At 38.6% G+C, this 23466-nt stretch overlaps 2 protein-coding genes across 2 annotated transcripts; one reads left to right on the top strand and one right to left on the bottom strand.

Moving 5' to 3' along the window:
- Positions 1–3622: 3622 nt before the first annotated feature.
- Positions 3623–10644, bottom strand: LOC101852847 (protein fem-1 homolog C). The gene is made up of 2 exons (XM_005097377.3): positions 9864–10644; positions 3623–7010 (listed from the first exon to the last, which is right to left on the bottom strand). The coding sequence occupies exons 1-2, from the start codon at positions 10405–10407 to the stop codon at positions 5599–5601; spliced, it is 1956 nt and encodes a 651-aa protein (XP_005097434.1). The 5' UTR covers positions 10408–10644; the 3' UTR covers positions 3623–5598.
- Positions 10645–12599: 1955 nt separating this feature from the next.
- LOC101853084 (methylmalonyl-CoA epimerase, mitochondrial) lies at positions 12600–21476 on the top strand. The gene is made up of 6 exons (XM_005097378.3): positions 12600–12847; positions 13479–13532; positions 15064–15171; positions 16004–16063; positions 17750–17836; positions 19263–21476. The coding sequence occupies exons 1-6, from the start codon at positions 12755–12757 to the stop codon at positions 19416–19418; spliced, it is 558 nt and encodes a 185-aa protein (XP_005097435.1). The 5' UTR covers positions 12600–12754; the 3' UTR covers positions 19419–21476.
- The last annotated feature ends 1990 nt before the right edge of the window (positions 21477–23466 follow it).

Genomic DNA, 23466 nt, shown 5'->3' with positions numbered 1-23466 from the left:
TGCCAGTGAGAGCTAGATGTTCAAGACCTTTATGTCTATTCAGGTATCTCAAAAACTGCATTTGTCGTTTCCTGATTGTTTTTAATAGTGAGCGTCCCACATGGGCTTCATCAAGTACTACTTCATTTTATTTCTTTTTCTTCCATGATATTCTCAGCAGTCTCCTAAAAAACGACATTTCTGTTGCTTCTATTTTATTTCACTGTCTATAGAGTAATTGTCCAGCACTCACAGCCATATAGAAGGGTTGACCATACACAGCATTTCAGAACTTTCATTTTGGTAGTCATTGAGATGTTTCTATTTTTCAGGATTGGGCTCATTTTATTGAAACTAGCCTTTGCCATTGCAATTCTCTGTTTTATTTCCATGGAACATTTGGCATCAAATGATTTCTAGATATTTAAACTGTTGGACTTGTTTGATTTTTCCCCCTTTACTAATGAGATTACAAATATGATTTGCTGGGTTTTTTTTATCTTTCCATGCATTCTGTTTTCTTTACGTTCAAACAATAATCCTTTATGTGTTCACTTTCTGTTACAACATTTGGCTTATACATATATAGAAGATATTGAAGGTCCTTTTCTGAGTCTGCTATTAAAACTGTGTCAGAAATTGATATATATATATTTTTGTCTCTTTTATATTTCGTTATAATTCGATTACCTGAATTACGCATGTGTCAACTAACACATTTGTCAATCCCCAACGTGTTTGAGTTACCTGTGCTCGACTATGTTTCTAAAATAATAGTCTATATATATATACTTTCATTGAACAAAACTGTTCAAAACTAAAAAATTTGAGGTCAAAATTCTCGCCAGGTACACACAATGCACTGATGAGTGATAATGCTTCACAGTTAAGAAAGCATTTTATTACTAATCTAACCATCGCATCTTGTGTGCTTCTCTTACAAATCTAAATCCACCATTTCATACAAAGGACAAAAAACATGCACAATTTCTCTATCATACCGTACATGATAATTCTTTTAAAAATCACAGACAAGAGCTTATCAGGGGCAAGTAGTTATATCACAAACTCTAATAAAGACATATATGGTTTACACACATCATTTCTATGACAACACTGCATTGCAGTGTTATACATTATATATATTATATGCGTGTACCACAGCCCACATTCATCAAACAGTTGACCAGTAATCTTCTTGTCAGTGAGATAAAGTAATTAAATAGTTTTCTTTTTTTAAGTCTGAGTAAAAAGAAGCACATTCAATATTGTCAGGGGGCTCCCTTGGCCTAGAGGCTAGAGGTTAAGGTGTTCGCCTCTCATTCAAAGGTCCCGGGTTCAAATCTGGGCAGAGGCGGGAAACATTTTCTTCTCTAAAAATTGTCTCCTTTCACCTCCTTTCCTGCGATCTAGCAAAGTTCTGTCATCTCCACTTTCTGCCCCCGCCCCCTCACCTCATTTGCCCTCTCCTCTGGCCTCCCGACTTTTTCTGCAGCCTTTCTTCTGCTCCTTCTTACTGTTGTCTTTCAGCTACACCCCTGATCTTCTGGTAGCGAAGATCTACAGCCAGCCTTTTCAGACAAGGACGAAAAATCTCGGAGGTCCCGTGTGCAATTTGCGCACGTTAAAGATCCCTCGGTCATTTAAAACCGATAAGAGTAGGCTTGGGCCTGAAAATGTTTAATGTGTCTCGTGCGCTATATGACCTTATGCAGTTGCGAGCGGCGTAAAAGCGGCGTAAAACGCCTACCAACCCCCCCCCCCCCCCCCCCATTCATTGTCACAATAATGGTCATTTAGTTCAGAGGAAACAGCAAAATTAAGAGACAGAAACAAAAGAGGCAAAGAAAACAAGTCGGACCTATCAGTGGTGCAGTCCAACCACCCACAAAACAAAAAAAGAACCCCCCCCCCCCCAAACAAGGCAGCTAAGAGAATAAAATACACATAAAGCATAAGGTGAAACTACACTATACAGTACTGTATCACAGTTCAGAACTATACAAGAGCTGTTCTGGGTACGTATCTTCTTCGGGATACTGGTAATTGTCTGGGTCCAACACCCCTTTCAATACTGTGCGAGGTGATCGAAGAGTTATCAACCCTTGATCAAGAACACATCACTGGGGAATCAAGTGACAGCCATTGCCCCATGAAATACCAACTGATCTAACAACTGTAGCCCTGTGAAATACCCACTGAACTAACAACTGTAGCCCTGTGAAATACCCACTGAACTAACAACCATGGCCCTGTGAACACCGTAGCCCTGTGAAATACCCACTGAGCTAACAACCATAGCCCTGTGAAATACCCACTGAGCTAACAACTGTAGCCCTGTGAAATACCCACTGAACTAACAACCGTAGCCCTGTGAAATAACCCACTGAGATAAAGGCCCCGGCCATGACCTTGTGAGATACCGACTGAGCTACCGACTAGCCCTATCGGACAGGAAAACACATTCACAGGATATATGAGCATCAGCAAATAGAAGTCTGGTCACTGGCTGAGCCAGCCTCTGACACCTTGGAACAAAAACATTGTACAGTTCTGAGAGACAAGTAAGACTGGTTTTCACTCATACCTGGAAAAGGAGAGAAATCTAAAAAGAAAAAAAAATTGTGAATATTGGAAAAGCATTCAATGTCTATACCCGTTTTTCATGCTTCAAATTAGTAAAAGTGAACCACTCATTTTTTTTAAATACTACAATAATCAAGAAATGCAGGCTGTCTTGATAAATGCAAAGTGTATCTAAATAGTTATTAATTTTGTTTTACAAATATAAGATCCCAAATTCATACCCAAAATGCACTTTTCACATACACTAAACTAAAAAATAAATTAGATTTAAAAAACAACAACACCCAAGACATCTGAACTCTATAGCAAAGTAGGAGACAGTAAGGTCCAGATCAGACTAACAAACAAATATCTAATCCTAAAACACTTTCCTGAAAGGACTCAGTATACAAAAACTGGTTTCATTAAAACAATACCTATGAACAGAAGAAAAAGTCTATGTGTTTATTCATACTCAAGAAACGAAACCCCTTCATACTTCATTTAATTTGAATTTTTTTTAAAAACATTACTTGTGTTTCGACAACTTTCCTCCACCAAAATTTTTCAAAAAAGACACACAAAGGAGTTAGTTTAGTTTTAGTCGAGGTTAAACAGCGCTCGCAACTGAATAAGGTCATATGAGCGCCAGAAAATTAGAGGTATTACAAGAGTAACAAACATAAAAAAGAACAAGGGGAGATAAGGACAATAGATGTCTGATAGGAAAGAAGGAACAAACCACACCAGAGCACCCGCCAACCACCCACACACACAAAGGAAACTTACAGAAAGACATAGACAGAAGAAATAAAGAGAGAATGAGAGGCATAATGACAGATACAGAGAGTGAGAGAGGAACAGCTGAGAGGTGACATTAAAACTTTTCTTTCCCCCGCCTGCCACCCTCCTTCATTTCAACCTAAGCTTTTGCCACAGCAACCTTCCACCCTTAGTCCAGTCTCTGTAGAAAGAAGACAAACAACTGTATCTTTGCAAAACTGGTCAAAGTCAATAAGATTATCCCGGCAGTTTCCATGACAACTTCTCTAAAGTGAAAACAATGGAGACAAGACACTTTTAAATGGAGCACTCAACGTTGTGCAGTTTTAGTAAAAAACCGCCAGGCAAAGTTCTAAAACCTGGATAGGTCCTACAGACTGATCACATCGAAAGAGACAAAAGACTCATAGGTAGAGGAAAAAAACAAAAACAAATCCAAAACTTAAGGAATCTTGAACTACAACAATCCAGCAGCACTTCACTAAAAACACACTCCTAATCTGTGGGAAAGATGACCATGACATAACCGGACGGGGGTGGATAACGGTGAAAAACACACAGGAAAACAACACAAATTACTAAGCACAAATCAGTTTAGTAGTGGCTCAAACAACTTATCCAAAAAGTTACACGCTGTAACCCAGAAAACATTATGCAGGCACAAAAATTGTATTACATAATGTTTTTAGAAAAGAAAAACATTACTGTATCTAAGGGGGAAAAAATAAAATTCCAAAAGTGTGAGGTTTATCAGCTCCACATAAGCCAGCAATTAATTTTATTGACTGCCAGTGCACTTCCAAATTAAATACAAACAACTAATAACTTACTTTTATGCTGAGACAAAGTATTCTTACTGGTTATAAATAGACATGCCTCCTCTTCAAAATAATATGATACAGTGGTCTCTACCTTAACTTACATACAAACCATTTCTAAAAAAATTTCAATAAACCCTGTTTTTATCATTTACAGAATCTTCATGGATTAATGTGCTTCAAATGTCCAGAAGCGAAGTCACATCCAAATGCACACAGAATTCTGCAAACTCTAATTCTATACAGTGGAGTCTGGTTAAACCGAAATCTGCAAGACTGCTGAATTTCTTCAGTTTATCCAGGTTTTTAGTAAAGACAGGTTGCTGAAATGGAAGAAATACAATCAGGGAATCTATTTCCTTTCAGTTTACTTTACCATTGTTTTTGGATTAAACATGGTCGGTTTAAGAAGGCTCCTCTGTATAGTAACACCCCAAATGAAACAAAGTTGGGTTACATATTATACCAGATCACCTGTGTTCTCAGACATTGGGTCTGTGACTGGACGCAAAATGTCTAAATGAGTGTCTTGAAATTATTTTTTAAAATGTTACAACTGACAGTTAAATATTTTAATCCTAGCCTTACTCAACATTCTCCAAGTTGTCTGGGGAATGGGGCTGACAGCCAGTTACTAAGACTTTCATTTTGTCCCATATGACAATGGAGAAAGGAAAAGTGTCTAAAGTACAACACAATAAAAACTAAACAGCACAAAGTACAAATGAATATTAAATATATAACAGAGAAATTAGAAATCACTGCGACCCTAAAGTTCCTCAACCAGCAAGGAAATGTATGTAGTCAATATCTGGCAGTAAACTCCAAGGGAAGCAATCATTTTTAGAAGGCAACCAAAGGAAGTAACTCTTCTTACTAATATTTGAAGTGGTTGAGTTAAAAATAAATGCTTGGAATACAAAGAGTTGAAAGAGACAATGTGCAAAAACACAATCATCAACCCTCTCAGAACAACACACTTTTGGACTGAACTTCTATCCGTAATTCAAGCCAGAGAATATTCAAAACTTTTGTTCTTCTGTTACTTATTGGTTTTCTTATTATGTAAAAACAAGCAGAGAGAGAAAAAGAAGACAGTTTGAGTAATCTAGAAAGTCAATGCTGTCGTATCCCATCGCAGACACCTGGGTATGTAGAGCTGACACCCCTCACATTTTTTCAGCACAAAAGGAATGAAATCAATTAGTTAAGAAGACACTCTCACAGCCACACTCATTTCCAATAAATAACTTTTAAAATCAAGTCAACCAATCATCCAGTTGGCTTCAGTGTAGTTCCAAACTATTCTTGAACAAGGTAGAAGAAAGATTAAAGCATATCTAGCATACATTCCAGAAACTTATTTTTTCTTACAGGCGTATCTAGCGTAAACCTACCCTAACTGAAAGAATCAAGTAGTGACAAATTCAAGAACGACACTGCAAAAACTCTGTCACTTTTCCGGTTCTCGTGGCCATGAATTTTCATCCATTTTTGCCTTGAAAGTGTCAATTTTTGATTGATGTAGTTCTATTGTCCTCTCAAGTTCTGGTCCTACAACTCCTTTATACGGAACCCCGTGCTTTGCAATCTGACGGCTAGCTAGGCACTGGAGACTGGTGAATCGGAGTGGAGGTACGATGTCGTGAATAGGGACCATATGCAGCAGTTGAGCAGCTACCTCTCCTCTGTTATTGCAAGCATCGATATGGCTACCATTTTCAATGAGAGTTTTCATCACTTGTCGATCACAGGGTACATCTTTGGCAGCTATGTGCAAGGCGGTGCAACCGTCCTGGTCCTGAGCATTTACGTCGGCTCCCACTTCTATCAAGAGATTAACAACATCCAGACTCGGAAACTTACATATGGGATACCGGCCTACGTCTGTGGTATGTCTCGTGCACGCCAGATGAAGCAGTGTGGTTTTCTTCATGCCGAGAGGACACATACGGACTAACCGATACACAACCTTGCGAAATTCTAATTTGTCTACAACAGATAAAAGAACCTCCAGTCTTGTCATGAGACACAGCAGATGCAATACTATCACCATCAATCTGTTCAGGTTGCTTAGACTTTTGGCCTCAGTGTCTGATGTCAATGGGGTTTTACTCGACTTTGTGAACGCTATAGCTCTTTGCACTTCTTCTACTGCTCTCTGTAACACAGCCATGAGGTTTTCGAATTTAAGGCAAGAGAAAAGGTCCCCCCCTCTCCATTCCGTCGTCATAAAAGAAAAGAGTTCAGCGAAAGACAAGAAGCTTGACTGGGTCATAGGGCTGACAGGTTCCAATGCACTTTGCTGCATTTCCAGTGCATACATCCATAAAGATATGCAACGGTCGAAATTTCCCATGTCAGCGTACAGTGCACCCCTGTACCGAATGTAATACGAAGTGTCTGGGTGCGCAGGCCCTAAGATTCTCTCCCTCACAAGAAGAGCTTGCATTCTCATTTCATCTGGGTCGGAGACCAGCTCGTCTAAGGTATTACACGACCGGGCCTCCACAGCATTCTCATATGCTTCTACTGGTTTCACATTCACTGGTTTCGGGTAAGTATTTCGTCCATGATCATGACGCATTATCATTGCTCTTTGCCAAACATGCAATGCTGCTAAATTATCACGTTTTCTGTCAATGTATGTTGCTCCTAAAAGCTCAAGGGACTCAATTTTTTCTATCTGCATGCACTCTGGACGCTCTATAAGGAACTCGACAATGGTGTAGTACCCAGCCACGGCAGCAGCCATTAGAGGGGTCATGTTGTAGTGATCTTTCACCATTACAGCTCCATGTTTGAGAAGCAGCTTCACAATCTCCAGGCTACCGGACTCAGCGCAGTCATGTAGGGCTGTGTTTCCTGTTCCGAGAAAAAAAAAGAACATATTCTTTTAATTCTCAGACCTGAGCTAAGCATGAATTAGACACAGAAGAGAATAGTACATTGGACATATAAACAGTTTAACTTATTTAATGACTGGTTGGGAGGAGCAAATCAAAACAATGTTAGACACAGGAAAAGAAAGAGTTGGCAGACAAAAAGAGACTTTTTACAGTAGTAGTAGTCACTACTAGAGAAACTAGAACGAAAAAACTCATCAGAGACTTTGAAATAAAATATTCTTTCGCATCATGGTTTTTCTTCGCTTATTTTCAACTCTTCTGCTAAGTGTCTCGCCTAGTGCTATCATTATAACACAAATCACGCCAATGGGTGAGCAATTATCTTGGTTGCTAGATAAACAAAAAGAGTATTTTAGTTCATGATTAATAACACACATGCAAAGCTGCAAACCTTTGGAAATTGAAAGCAAGGGAACTTTTCAACCCTAGACTCAAAGGGTGCATTGACCACACAGAATGAGGTTAAAGGTCTTTCATACTACAGTACAACACAGATAGCACGAACTCGTCACGACAGGCCTCGGTAGTTCGAGGGAATCGTAGTTCAAGGAATACGTGAGTGTTATGGCATCGGCTGTGTCAGAAAATCAAGGAAAGCAACAAAGATTTGAGTCGGAACAGATTTTCTTTTTACAACCATTGTCGTAGATTAGATCAGATAGGTCAGATCTTCTATGCCTATTGACTTGAATTTGAAATGTGAGAGAATTTGAAATTGACAGATTGAGAATGAGAAACACGATGAGCAATGCTTTTGAGTAGCGGTAATGAACCTACCGGTACCAAGACAGTTTAACTGAGTCGGTGTAAGCGGTCTTTAGTCTGCACCAATCGAACGGTGCCTTTTCAAATTTTAAAAAACATAAACAACTTGACAAGATAAGCATCGCAATAGTCATCAACAACGCGATGACGAAACAATGCAGCCCAACTCTGCCTCTCCCATTAAGCACACAGCCTTTAGAGAAAAGGAGTGGGGAGGCCAATTTCGAGCATCACAATCCTTCCTTTTGCCCACTCCACACAAGCCTAGCTAGGCCTAGGACCTTGGCACATGCAGAGGGCACGTGTGTCGAGCAGCAAACTAAAAAAAGCACAGCAAGCTGCTTCTGTGGAGGGGGGAGGTGGTATTTTACCCACCTTGCCTTTTCCCGTTTAAAAAAAAAATTATTAGGCCCATTATTATTTTGTTACAAGTTCACCTCAATGGACACTGACATTAGACCTTATACGGCGGCGTAATTAGTTCAACTCTCCCCTGTTTGTGTTCAAGCCTCGTGCAACTTTCTTGCAAAGATAAAGAAAAATAAAAAACGAGACTGCAGGCACAATTCAACGAATGCATGATTTCTTGTAATCTGTGTTCGACCTATCTGGGTTCTGTATTACTCACAGTTTAAGAACAAAAGCAAATTATAACAAAACATGAAATTGATAAATGACAGCTGACTACAGTATAACACGGAATAAATCGAACACAGAAGACTCGAAATCACGCATCGCCGCACTGTGCCTGCGGTCCCAATTTTTCTTCTTCATCTTTGTAAGATATCCCTCGAACTACCTAGGCCAGTCTAGACAAATTCAAGCTATCCGTGTCATAAACTCTTTTAGGTAGCGGAAACACAGCCTCGCAGGCACTCGCGGCCTTCCGAGCACGTGGTATCGGTGAAATCGGGGTAATTCAGATCGCTGTTTCTTTGTTCTTTCGCTATAAAAGACCAAATGCGGTACACTTTGTAAAAGTTCAGCTTTTCCTCGTTACAATGGTGTAAGTTGTTTATATACATGTCCGATTATTAGGAGCTGGAGAATCGCCAAGGAAAGCGAAGCCCCTCGCGGTCAGAATGCGTGGTCGCCCGGTTAAAAAATTGACATCATGCATGCTTTCAAATGCTTCGCGGAAAGATTGATGATTAAATGCCGTCTTTTCATTGGCGGAGAACTGTAGAACTTTAAACTGGCTTTCCCATGATATATTTTTGGCGTTTTTAAAATAAAAAGCCTTTAAAAATACCGCCTCAGTTTTCAAAGATCATTTTTTACACAAAATATGTAAAACACCGACTCAAAAGAGGTACCAATAGAAAGATCAGTTTATTTCCTATTAGAATAAAGTAATCAGCTTGGAATTATTTTGCATCGATCCTTCTGCGAAACTCCGAGCCGAATATGATCCCCAATGCAAGGTACACTACAGCATTTTTGTATTCATGAGTTCATATTTTTACCATGTATTAATATATGATAAAATCTTTAAATTATTACATAACTCCCTGAGTAACTGTAAATTAAAATCTTAACGAAAAATAAAGATTTTCAGATTAAGAACTGGCACTCCATGATGATGATGAACTGAAATCAAAAGTAAAAACACTTGAATTGTTACGTCATTGTGATGCTGCTCATTTCAATTCTCTGTCAGAACATTGGAAGTCTTCACCCAATAATTGTCAACCTGGTCACTGGTCTGTATTTCTTTAAAATTCGAAAACATAAACATGGTTTTGAGCTGAATAAAAGACAAAGGGAACTAAAGAACAATACTTTTAGATATAATATAGCCTACTCTTAATTCAGAACAATCCACAAGGGGAGCACACAGTTGAGGCATAAAATCTGTCTTTGACCTTGTTAATTAAATTAGTAGAGTTGGAAATTGTTATGACTAGATTCTTAATTGTGGAAGAAATAAATGGGTAGGGGGAGTGCAGAGAAATTCAACAGATTGGCCATGCATCCCTCCTGGAATCCTTTTGAAATTTGACACTCCTGTTATTATTGTTATAAGACCACAGGTTAAGCCTACCTTTAACACTCTTCCTGTTAACCTGGGCTTTCAAATCCAGCAAGTACTCTACTATTGGAAGATGTTTCTTGTAGCATGAGATCATCAAACAGGTATGACCATGTCTGTTTGCAATCTCTATATCAGCTTTCTGTTCAACAAGGTATTTGACTATGGTAAAGTGACCATCAAAACAAGCTGCTCTCAGAGGTGTTGAGTTTGTGTATGTTGTTTTGTTTACATTGGCACCATGTTCCACAAGGTACTTGACAATGTTCAGATGACCTGCTGCTGCAGCACACCAAAGAGGTGGGGCCCCTTCAATGGTCTCTCCGTCTATGGTCACAGAGCCTACTTGTTCGATTTCTGCTTTACAGTGTTCTACTAAGTACTTGACAACTTCTAAGTGTCCATTTCTTCCTGCCATAATAAGAGGGGTTGCTCCATTTGTTTTGGCATGAATCAGCATAGAAACATCATCTTTTGATCGCTGATCCAAAAATACTCGCAGGCGGCCTAATTTGCCGTCCCGCGCCGCGTTGTAAACAGTAATTCGGTATTCCATGAATGCTGAACAATCAGGAACCGCTCAATGAAAAACTAAATTCCACGCATTAAATGACCGAATGGCCTTGTGTTGAGAACCAACGGCATAAACAACACATCCAAAAGTACACAGTACACAACGATGGCTGACTGCAAGAAGAGGGCGCTTGATGATACGAAGGGACATCACTCTCACCATAAGAGTATCAAGATTGTTTCGAAGTAAATCTTGGGGCCTACAATAATTTCTTTTAAAACATTAAAATTCATTTTTTTTTCTCGTTAATTAAAAGAATACATGTATTACAATGTAGCTTGTCCACTATTTTGTGAGGTATTTTTTCTAAACTGGTGAATCTTTAACTTTAAGAAGAAAAAAGAGGATATCTCTGCCGGTGAAACATGGGAAAAGGATGAGAGAAGTTCATGTGGGTTTTTTTTTCTTTTCATTTAAAGTTTGCTTCACTTCGATTCTCGAAGCATCCAAGTTCTTCGTCCCTCTTTTTCAAATTAACTTAGGACCTAGGCCAAGGAGCTTAAAACAAAGTAATCTCCTTGGTCTTGGCCTAGAGATGCTTAGTTCAAATCCCAAAAGTGATCTTTACCTCGTCCTTTCTGCCTTTTTATATTGGAAGGGGGGGGGGGGTGCAGCTTTACCTTGCAAAACATAGAAACAATTTTATCAAAACTGACAAGAGAAAACTGTAGCTTTCTTTCCCTTACCACCTGTCCACAATACGTTGCCATGGTTAGGGAATAAATATGTTTTACCTGAAAACCAAGTTCAAAGTTTCATGTCCAGGCGCTCGCTGCATGTGGGCTGGCCAAGACACGGCAGCCTGGTTTAGGCAGCCCTCTTTCTAAATATTCTAGCTTTCTTTACTGTGGCCGTAGAACATTTTACAATTATAAGTCTGTTTCCTGTAGGCCTATGACGCACTACTCGCTTTCCCGTCTCTACTGACGATGCCGCGATTTTAAAAACACATGCGCTCCCAAATATAAATTAATAGGTGCGCTATATTATAGCGACAGTCGGTCCCACTTCTGTTGTTTTTGTTGTTGTTGCTGCTGCTGTTTTATATTGTTTGTTTGTTGTTGTTTTTTTCAAACCATAAATTCGAGGAGTTTTGGAAACCGTGGGTACAGTACCGAAACTATAAACTCTCACTTTGTTCAAGCGTCATATAATTATGGTAGACTCTTGACGAGAACCGACCCCCATAGTGGGCAGTGGGGGTAAAATATATAAAGAAATTTTGTCGAAATTCAAATTGTTTTGAACAATAAAGCAAGGTAAAAAAATACATTAGATCTACTACTACAATTCTTAAAAGAATGACGGTTTTTTTCCTGTTCCCTGTAAAATCTTGCCTTCTGGGCTTAGACATAGTTAACTTAGTAGCCTACATTTTAAATGCCTGCAGACGTCGACATAGCCTATTTATTTATAGGGGAGACGTAAAACACAACATGTCATTCTTTATAAATGTTGTCAACGACGAAAAGCTCGTCTTCACTCAACCCAACCATTGTGAGGCAAGATAAACACTCACTGATACATTCAATTTCATTGACTTTGAAAGACATTATAGTGTAGCGACAACAGTTAAATCAGGCGCTTGTCAGTTTTATTTTGTTTTGAATTCATTTTAGGTGGGGGGTGTCCTGTGAGGTTAATAATAATATTATAATCTTAGATTCTGTCATCCATCTTGCTTTTGATGGAGAAAAAAATTCCCATCTGTTTTGAACAGAAGTTGGGACGACTATAACTGAAAGATCCGAGGTGGTGGTCGCCTGGTGTCAGAAGTGTTTCAATCGACACGAAAATGGCCGCCAAAGTTTGGTGACTTCAAGGAGATTAAAAACTCCTTGGGTGACTTCCAAAGCTTGAGTATCCTTGGAAACTGCACATTTTAAGAAGGGATGGGGGGCGTGCCTTTGGGCAACACCTTTCAATAAAATCCACATATAATTATGTTTTTAAAAGGACATAAAGGTGCTAAGCGCCACCCCCCTCTAAAAAAGAGAAAAAGAAATAAAAAAGAAATAGCCCAACAGACAGAAAAATGCCTTCTTCTTCAATTGCATTATTTTGACGAGCGTCTGACTTCACCACGATGCGATTAATGACGGACTGCTCATAAAGCCTTAAACCTGTGTATAGTGTATGCGCATAGTTCTAGCAGTTTATGCTTTTATCGCAGATTAAATTAATTGCTATAAAACTTTGACGTTGCTGTCTCTGCTAGGCTAACTGCTATTACTGTCATTAGATCTCCTGAATAACATTGAGTTGAAAGTAAAAAGCGAGCAAGGTCCCCCGGGTCTCACAGAGTCACAGACTCTCAATCAGCCACAACATGAATTTCTTGCACAGGACGCGTCTCATCACACAGCAGACCCTTACTAAACTTACTAAGTTCGGACAGAGAAATGGACAAGTGCTTAATAAGGTGAGGTTGTTTCCAAACTCTTATTTTAAATATGTCGAAGGCTCTCAGGGCCTGGGTCAGATGACTTTGTGAATGTTTTGTTCTCTGTTATGAAACTAGATCTAGATCTAGATCTAGCCTGTATTATTTTACTTTCACATAGGCTACACGCCTTATTTATTTTAAATGTTAGGTGTCTCTGTCTAATACCGGGTGCCTATTGCAGATGGGGTCGGGTTGTGTCGATCACTGGACTCGTCGACTGAATACAAACGTGCTTGTCGTTCGTTTTTTAGGCAACGAGTCGGGCGCGACCGATTGATAATAATGCCACAATAGCTGCTTTGCACCCTCAATCTGGCTGACAAACCGACCCGACCCGACCCAATCCCCCATTGAGCACCCTGTGTAAGTAAAGTAAAAAGCTCTTTTCTTATTCATTTTTATCCGTTTTACATGGATTTTGACTTTATATATCCATTGCAAATTATTAGGTTTTGAGGTATACATACAATATAGATCTAGATCTATATATTATATTTTTGTACGAAATTTACAGTAGGCCTGACAACATGATAATATATCACCTGTTTTTAACAAACTCTTACTTTTTATATATTTAAACTCAAATAGTGATTGGTTGCTTTTCCAGATTGAACAGACACAAAACTTCTGCAGCAGTGTGCATTGTCTGAAAGACAACACGGTAAGTTTGCCAAAAAAATATAAATTTAATCATTTGCTCAATCATTGCAAAGAAAAGGTGCGAAACATCCAGCTCTGACAAACTGGCGAAAATTGAAGCCCTTTTTTAATTTGTTATTATTTTAACTTTGATCTGTTTTTATTCATGAATATCTTTATTTACAAACAGGTACGTTTTTTCACAGCTCACTGAGTGTTTACCAAGTGCAGCCTACAACTTCAGGTTTAAGTGTTTAGTTTTACAAGAGTTTTACAGTACGTGCAACACAATAAGGTCATTTAAGTGCCAAAGAGAGGTGTTACAAGAGAGTCTAACACACTAAAGAAGGAGGAGAGATAAAGACGCTAGATGTGTGAGAAAATCTGGAAAGGAGGTGCAAACCACACCAGAGTACCCGCTAACCACCAACTCCTTCAATGTTATTTGACTTTGATCCCTTTAGCGATTGAGTTAGATACCCGTGGGTGAAATGTTTGTTTATACTGAAAAAGTCCTTTAATTCTTAACGGGCGTACCTTGGGGACCATTTTCCATGTTTGTAGCCCGAGATCAAACCTAAGTACACATATAAGTTAGGCATAGTAAAATCTCTCGATAAGCAATTTTATTTTTGGCGTAGCTACAGCGGTTGTTATGGAAACAGACGCTATCTTGAAAATGAGCAATGAATTTCAATTCCCTAAGGCTTTCTTATTTACTGCCCAAATTTGACTAAATTTGGTGAGAGTATACCTGAACCAGACCCTATCAGCGTAACAGCAAGTTTTTTTTTCTATAAGTGCAAAAGAAGAAAAAAAATATGAGAATTTTCCCAAATTATAAAAAAGCTTTTCTAAATTGCCAATGGAAAAGAGTTCTATTTTTCGCAAATATCTCTCTGTTACATTGATGGCAGCCTTGTCATCTATGTTTCCTGAAAGTTTCATGTCAAAAGCATGAAAACTAAGGAATGAGTAGGGAAAAAACTGCAAAAAAATGACATTTTGCAAAAAACACTATTTTTTTGTGAAAATTCACTATATTAACCAACACTCATGTTTTCAAAGGCAATTTACGAGGAGAATAAAGACTTTCTCTATTGTCTCCATGCTATTTTTAGACAAAAAACTGGTTGATCTTCAAAAATCAGCAACATCTCAATTTGCATAGCCTGACCCAAAATCTGCAAAGTCAAGGGTCGCTCCTCCCCTTAATGTTTATCAGTATTTAGTGTTGTGACTTGGAAGTTTCCATATCAAGGTACACTTTTTGTTGTGTATTAATGTATGGGCCTATCTATATGTATTTGGTTTGTTTTGTTTGTTTTAATGAGATACACTCATTGTTAACATAGCTTTTCTGTTACTGCATTAAAATATCTGGGGGGGGGGGTATTTTTTAAAACATGTTCAACGTCACTGTTAGTTGCCTCTATTTTTCTCATTTTTTTCTTCTTCTCCCTGTTAGAGCCGGTTTGAATGTATTTTTACGTAAAACTTGAAACCTTCAACGTGCATTCTTTTTGTTCTTCTCACATGTAACATTTTGCCAGCCGTGGAACCTCGGGAAGATCAATCACATTGCCTTAGTTACTCCTGACTTAGACAAAAGTACTGCCCTATACCGCGATGTCCTTGGAGGAAAAGTCAGTGAAAAACAGGTTAGTAGATTAGTAGATTGTTACGTGATGAGTAGGCCTACCAATGATCTTGTCAAAAGGTTTGTCTGTTGCATTTTTGTCAGCTTTAGTTTTCTCTTCTTACATTGACATTTTAAAATGAAAATAAAAGTAATTTACCGTTTAAATTCATTGTATACTTTCATGTGTTTTTACCATTCCTGTACAGCCACCGAAAATTTCTCACAGGACAGTAAAGTATTATCTTATCTTATCTCTTCTCATCTCATCTCTATACACTTTAAAGTCCTTATAATATTACTCCAGCAGGCTGTAGAACACTCAGAAATATTCTCGGCTTTCCAGGACGCATATATAATATAGTGTAAGCAGCTGATTAAGCAGTGAGAAACAAACAAACTGGCTTGATCTTTTGCCGTTTATAGGCGGGTACCATCCCCAAGTGGATGAAGTGGGGCAAGTTTGTGTAAACTGCCTTTCTCAAAGATACAACACTGGGCCCCTGATGGGATTCGAACCCGCTGCCTTTCAGTTGGGAACCCAACAGCATCACTGTGATAGTTTCCTTTCTTTTTTTCTTTTTTCTTATTTTTCTTTTTTTATAACCTGTTACAGTAGGTTTGAGTGTATTCTGTCGTAAGTTTAACCAAGAAGAAATTCCATATTGTACTGGCCAAGACTTTTTCACTGATTGCATTACTGTAGGATGCAACACTCAGGATTTTAGGGTTGTGTATCTCGATCATAGACTTGAAGTATCATGTACAAGACTAGGCATTGTCATTGCTACCTCTTGGGCCTTTAGAGCAGGTTCTATTGTACTTGTATTTGTTTTTCTTTTTTTCGATTTCAGCCTTTGCCAGACCATGGTGTGACTACAGTGTTTGTTGAGCTCGGAGACACAAAAATAGAGGTGACCTACTTTTTTACTTTTTTTAAGAGTTTCTAGACATTTGCAACACAAACAATTTTAACTAGTACTGTGTACTTGGTATGAGTGCCATACCAGTGTCTGTGGTGTAGCGGATTAGGAGCTTCGCTGTTGCACACATGAGAAGTGAATTTGATTTCCGAATGGGATTTTTTTAAACGGAGTATCTCAGCCTTTCTGCTAGGATGTTTCACCCCTCTAAGCTTGGGTTGGTCCTGACCGGTAGTGTTGAAGCCTGCCTCGTAAATAATTTAAATTGTGTCTATGGAAGCAGATAAGAAAAGCACTTTAAAAAAAAAAAAAGATTTATGCCGTCTGGTTGTTGAGTATGCCAATGGTATCTTCTACTTGGATCTTATCTTTTTCTTATTTCTGAATGTAATCCACTTTAAACTGAACACAGGTCATCCAAAAACAGCAGTAAACAGGAACAAAATAAAATTTTAAGCTTGGTTTCTTCTATTTGAGCAACCTTTAAGGGGTTTCTGAAAACCGGCCGCTGGATCAGAAAAGTAAAGTATCCTGAAAACCAGGATAAACAAAAAAATCCGGTGGTTCTATAGATTTCAGTTTAGGCGGACCCCGCTGTATATACCAAATTGCTGTGTTTTAATTTTCTAATGTAGATTTTTTATGTCCTCATCGACACAAATTAGATCATGTAGGAGTTGGGCTTTCAGCCCTGCCTGTTACGGCCAATCCAGACTGAGAGGGATACAACATTCCAGAAGGAACACCAAAATACTTGATAAACATTTTCCCCTCTCAAGAATGGAACTTGGATCTCCTGTTTGCGACTGTGAAGCTATTCATTATTTCACAACAGATGCCAGTATGGCTGTGTTTTTGGCCGCGTGGTTTTGTTTTACTCAGTAGACTATCTTGAATTGTAAGCTGTAGAAAGAACAGCACTGAATAAAGTCCAGACTTTCATCAACGGATGCTTGAGGAGTATCTGCCTAAGAATTAAGTGGGAGGACAGAATTAAAAAATGAAGAGCTGTGGGAATGGACAGGACAAAAGGATATATAGAAGTAAAAATAAGACAAAGAAAGTGGCTATGGATGGGACACACCCTCAGAAAGCCCAGTGGAAACAGCACAAGACAGTCACTACAATGGAACCCACAGGAAGCTCTAGGCAGGGGCAGGCATTCGGAAACATGGAGGTGTGTGGAAAGGGACATGAGACAGATGAAGCTCACTTGGAATGAGCTTGGAAGGACGGCCTAGAAAAGAGATAAATAGATGGAGTTTGTATGTGGCCTATATATACTATACCCTGCTAGAGGTGAAAGGCATTGATGATGATGATGATGAAGCTGTAGAAACCACAATACTGCCTAGATCTATTTTTGTTCATAGAGGCATGCTATCATTATCATTTTAATTCCAGTTTACTTCTTTTTGAACAGAATAGTGTCTGTGGTGAAGCAGATAGGTGCTGTGCTGTTGTACACAGAGGACAAGAATTCGATTCCTAAGCGGAGAGAATTTTTACCCAGTTTCCCTGTCTCAGGCGTCTGTCTGCTGGATCGTTGTATCCCTCTGTTAAGGTTGACCCTGACAGGCAGGGTCGAAGCCAGCCTTTAAATGATCTAAATTGTGTCCACAGGGGTTAATAAAACTTCTTCAAAATTATTATATTTTTCTTTTTGCTTCTGGACAGCTGTTGCATCCCTTGGGTGAGAAGAGCCCGATTCAGTCTTTCCTGAAGAAAAACGCATCTGGAGGAATGCATCACATTTGCATTGAGGTAAAGTAACTTTTAGTTTACATAAATAGGTCATATATAAGTGCTGAAGGTGTTACACAAGAGAGTAACATACTAAGAAAAGAAGGAGGAAAGATAAGGACGACAGATGACTCATAGGAAAGAAGGAGCAAATCATCCAGAGCGCCTGCAAGCTAACTTTAAGTTCTACGACTCTTGTGTGTTAATTAGCTGGCAATAAATATTATCCAATTAGTAGTTTTGCTTTGTGTTTAGTAAAAACTGTAGATGTTTTATGCCGCCAGTGACATTATTTTAGTTTCAGATCATTCAGAAGGCAGGCAGTTTCTTCCTGACGTGTTGAGGCCAACCCAAGCTGAGAAGAATAAAACATCAATGACAGACGAAGATACTCGATAATAATTCTGCCCACACAGCAATCATACTCATGTCTTCTGCATGTGACAGCGAAGCACATAACTGCTACACCACATAGATGCTGGTTGTGTGGTGTTTGATTGATTGAACTTTATGTGTCATCTCAAAATGTGACTTTAGTGAGAAATTGCACATGAAGAGACTGAGAAACACTGGCTTGGGCGAAGAATGCTGGATGAATAGCATAGTGAATAGTAATATTGAAAAGTGACCTTTTGCTGATGGACTTATGTATACTATAAGAAAAAGCATCTCTGCATGTAGTATTGAAATTCAAATAGCACTGTTAATAGTGAAATATTGAAAAGCCAATATAAGTATGTGTTTTTACGCCGTTATCGACACAATTTAGGTCATGTAAGAGGCGGACTTCTGTCCCTGCCTGTCGGGACCAATGCGGGCTGAGAGGAAGACAGTATTCCAGCAGAAAAACCAAGACACTGGATAAAAATTCTTCCTACTCAGGAATTGAACTCAAGTCTCCTGCTTGTGACAGCGAAGTGCCTAACCACTTAACCACAGACACCGGTGAATAGCCAGTGTTCTTGGTGGATTTATATAATATAAGAAAAAAAACCCATCCCCATATAGTATTCAAATAGCATTGTAAATGGTGAAGTACTGAACAGCAAAGGTTGCTTATGAACTTTTATGGAAAAATCCATTTGCACACAGTAGCCTATCATATATTTCAAACAGCATAAATAGTAATAGTGACTTCACGCCTCAAAGCGTTAATGAAATTTCATTACCTCAAAATGGCACAACACTATTCTCTGTTAACTTTATTGTACAGATACAGTCGAAATTGTGTAAGACAGTCACCCATTGTTGAAGAGAAAAAAGGTTGTCTTAGACAGGTGGATGTCTAACAGTGTCAATATAATGCTAAAAAAAATGCAAGGGGGGGATATGGTAAGTGGCCATATGTACAGGTTATAGTTTTGTATAAGTTCTACAGATGGCTATTACAGCAAGTTCAACTGTAAAATTATAATATTTATTTTTGATGAATTTATTTTATCAACAGGTTGACGACATTCAGAAAGCAATGGCTGATCTGAAGTCCAAAAATATCCGGCTGCTCAGCGAGGAACCAAAGATTGGTGCTCACGGCTATCCTGTTGTATTTTTACATCCCAAGGATTGTGATGGGGTTTTGGTTGAGCTGGAGGAGGTCAAATGACCTGGGATGATAAACAGAGAGAGCTCACATCCATGTGGAAATGCAGTGTAATTTGCTACAATACAGTGTCCTCAGAATTACTGTTCATCTTAGCACTAATTTTGATACAGTGAATCTCGCTTTGAATTCCTCAGGCCTGACCCTCAAGTTTGTTATCTGAAACACAAAATTTGAGGGATCATTTTATATAAGAAAGATGTGCGACTAAAGTAAGGACCCTTGATAATGATTATGATAGGGACATCTGTTCTGAATGTAATAGGAAATGAGTGTAAAGGGAAAAAATCAATGTTGTAAGGAAATGCTTGCTTAGGAGGAGCGGCCGTTTCCCTTGATACGACTCCTGAACAACAGAATCAGGCTTTGTTCCAAGCAAGACTCATTTTTTTCTCCTTTTTATTGGTATACCAAGAGTGTCCCTGGACTAACGCTGGAACAAAATGCTCCAGTACTCTGGTATGCATAAAATGTTAGTTATGTTTCAAATGAGAGGATTGTTTTCTTTGTTGTTACACCAAATGTGCTCTAGTTTATGGGTGTCTTTGAAAAGCGAAGTGGTAATGATCAGGCAACATTTACTGGACACTGTCCCAACACATGCTGAGTAAAAATTATCGATTCATTCAAAGCTCACCTGTGTCGTACGATGTTGTGTCCTTGGGAAAGGCACTTTACACCAATTTTTGTCACTTCACCCAGGTGGTAATGGGTACCCTGCTATAGACAGCGAAAGATCTTGCCAGTTTGTGCCTAATCGGTTGCTTGCACTATGTGATTCTATGCCAGGAATGTTTTTGAATGTTCTAGGGTCTGCTGGGGCAATAATATTATAAGGAAAAACTGAAGCAACAAAAAACACTTGAACTTGAAGATACCGATAAAACACTTTTTAATTAAGTTTTAGTATGCATTTTACTGCACTTGCAACACAATAAGGTCGTATAGATTCTCAGTGCCGAAACACTTCTTAGTTCTGGTGTAGTTTTTACAACACCAACAACAAAAATTCCAGCCAAACGCTGAATCTTGCACAAAGCTAACGGCAGTGTTCAGGAGCCATGCCAAACTTTACTATTTACTTTTCCGATCCAGTGGCCATCTGGGTTCTTGCTCTTTTGCCTTTCAATATGGCAAAGAATTTACAGGTTTTTATCAGCTGTGCTTTGTCGCTAAAGTATTTCCGATATCTGGGGAGGCAGGTAGATAGGTGCTACGCAGGTTGCTAAGTGTACGACAGGTAAAGAGTGTGTTATTGTTTAATCCTGGCAAGCACTCAGGTGGGGTATCCTTGCGGATCCTATTTAGGTAGGAATTTGGTGGGATGTGTTGTGTTGGCAGGCGAAAGATTATGAATCGTTCTGAGCCATGGCAAAGAAAGCAACTACTCATATAAGGAAGCATTTTTGGACCATCGCAGCGTGGTTTAAGAGCAGTTATCCCTATTCAATATTGATCAATAATGGTCTTGTAATTCACTTTTTTTTTTTCAACAAATACTCGGATTTGACAAATTGGAAGCTCCCCCTGACATCTTCATTTTATTTGAATAAATAGAATTTTTTATCAACAGAATACACTTTATTAATCCCTGGAGGGAAATTTGGGTTACAATAGCAAATATCATACATAAATATGCATTATAATTATTAAACACACAAATATGAATACCCAGTACAAGGAAAACCAAACGCACAATATTACACCAGTGTAGGACAATTTTTTTAGACACGTTACGAGTTTCACTGTGGCATTTACGGGTTGTTTGAAATAGTTTAAGGGACAAGTAGCAGTTGCTCAATCGTGCCTGTAGTAGTTATGAAAGTGTTATTTATATAATGCTTATGTTACTGTCTTGTTTGTGTTGAAGTACTTTCCTGTCAGTTGTACAGAGTTTTTGTTGAACAGAGAATGATTTTGTAATCAGGAGAAATGAAGAAAATAAAAGGAGCACCATCGCCATCTCTTAAAGTCTTAAAGTGTGTATTATATTTTATTGATGTCATGAAGATTTACAACATGCCATATATGTTATGAAAATAAAGTGTGCATTGAATGAAACTTTTTGTGTAAAGATCATTTCCATGACGTGCTTGTAATAATTTTCCTTTTTTTTTTTTTTTTAAATAAAAGTTTTTGCCTCTAAAAACACTAAATGGGTTAAAACTGGTATGTTAACTAGAGAGTAACAAACCGCCCGCTGCAGTGCTACTGACTGAAGTGTCTTTAGGCCATTCCCAAAGGGGGGTACATTAACATGTTCTTATGCACAGTAAAATAGTAAATGGGCTGATTCATCAATATCATGCTCGTAACTGCCTGAACTGCAACAAGGAACTGCTGCTTTTTTCTTTCCTAATCCTTACTATCAGCATTTTCCTCTACTTCTTTTGTATGTTTGTCACACTCTTGTGACCTTCTATTTCCGGGGTGCCTTGTTAGTCGAAGCAGACTTTGTGCTGTTGAAGCTAGAGAGGTGAGCAGAGTAAGTCTGATTCCCTGTAAGGACTTCTCTGTTGACATCCTCCCCTTGGCGCTCATATGACCTTATGCAGTTGCGAGCGCCGTAAAAACTACTAAAACTAAAGAGAGTACTCTCTACTTTTACTTTTTCATCCTCTTTTGCCGTTAAGCGTTGAGGAGAGATGCAGTTTAGTCTTCTATGGTAGGCCAGCTCTGCAGCTCTTTCAGTTGTGATATTATGTTTTCTCAGGGTTTCCTTGACACCCTCGATCCACCTTTTGCGAGGCCTTCCTTTTCCTTTATAGCCTGAGTGCTTGGTGTTGTAGGCTCTCGTTGGCTTTTTGGGTTCACATTTTTATTTCTCTGTCTATGGACCCATTTTCAGAAAAAGTACTGCCAAGATATTTAAACTCCTTCACCTGTTTCAGTTGTTTACTATTGACATCGATGTTCAGGGAACTACGGTTTCGGCTCTCTTTCATAACTTCTGTTTCTGATGTGCTTATTTTCATGTTGAATTTCTCACAGGTGTTGTTGAGTTCGGTAGTGTGATTTTGGAGGCTTTGTTGGTCATGATGAAAAAGAAATTGGTCGTCTGCGGACAGAAATTCATTTAGGCTTTCTAGGCTTTGGTTTGCGTCTTGCGTTATTGTGTCCATATAGGCCCTGTCTGTCTTTCTGCTGCAGGGTTGAAGCCTGCTTCCTAAATTATCTACAATGTGTCAGTGGAGAAAAAGAAAAATCTGCATTTCATTTAAAGAAAAACTGTTATAATGGCCAGACTGTTCTGATATTATATTTATACACTGGAGTCCACATCAACCGAAATCTGCGGGACTGTTGGATTTTCTATGGTTTAGCTGGGTTGTCAGATTTGAGAGGTTTATCAAATTGAAGAAAAAAAATCATGGCTTTCATTTTCTTCCAGTTCACACCTCTTTTCAGATTAACCGTGTTCTGCTTGAGTAACAGCCTACAATGAATTACATGTACTGGTATACCACTTTCTTACGGCTACTCAAATAAAAGAACTGAGGTAACAATTATAATTTTGACTTTTATTATTAACTATTTTTCAATTTCCGCACGCATCCCTCAAACCAATTATTACCACTATAAAACAACATTCCAAATACAGTCTAGCACGCCCATGGGGAACATGCATCAAACCATGCTCAAAGTGAACATACACATGAGAGAAACGAGCTCATAGCGAACAAAAACATTAAGAGAATCACGCTCATACTACTCACAGTGAACAGATTTTCAGGTCATGAATGTATTCCTATATAGATACATGTGTTTCAACTTCGCTATGATGAGCATGCTAGACTGTATCAATTAAAAGACGTTAAGTTTGGAAACACTACCAACAAAATCGGAGCCACTCATTATTTTCTCATCAAATACTTGGGGAGACGACAGAAACACACAGATGGAATCAGATAACCGGTAATAAAACTACATTTTGAAATAAAAGATAATTTCCTTTACACTTATCAGTAACTTAGGGCATACATTTTTGTAGGCGGTTGCCAAAGTTGATAAAAATACAAGGTAAAGAGACGCTGTCCTTTAAAATACTAAT

Source organism: Aplysia californica, unplaced genomic scaffold (genome assembly GCF_000002075.1).
Source record: "Aplysia californica isolate F4 #8 unplaced genomic scaffold, AplCal3.0 scaffold00153, whole genome shotgun sequence".
Classification (NCBI taxonomy): Eukaryota; Metazoa; Mollusca; class Gastropoda; order Aplysiida; family Aplysiidae; genus Aplysia; species Aplysia californica.
Note: the sequence above shows the minus strand (reverse complement) of the source record. Positions and strands in the feature narration are given on the sequence as shown.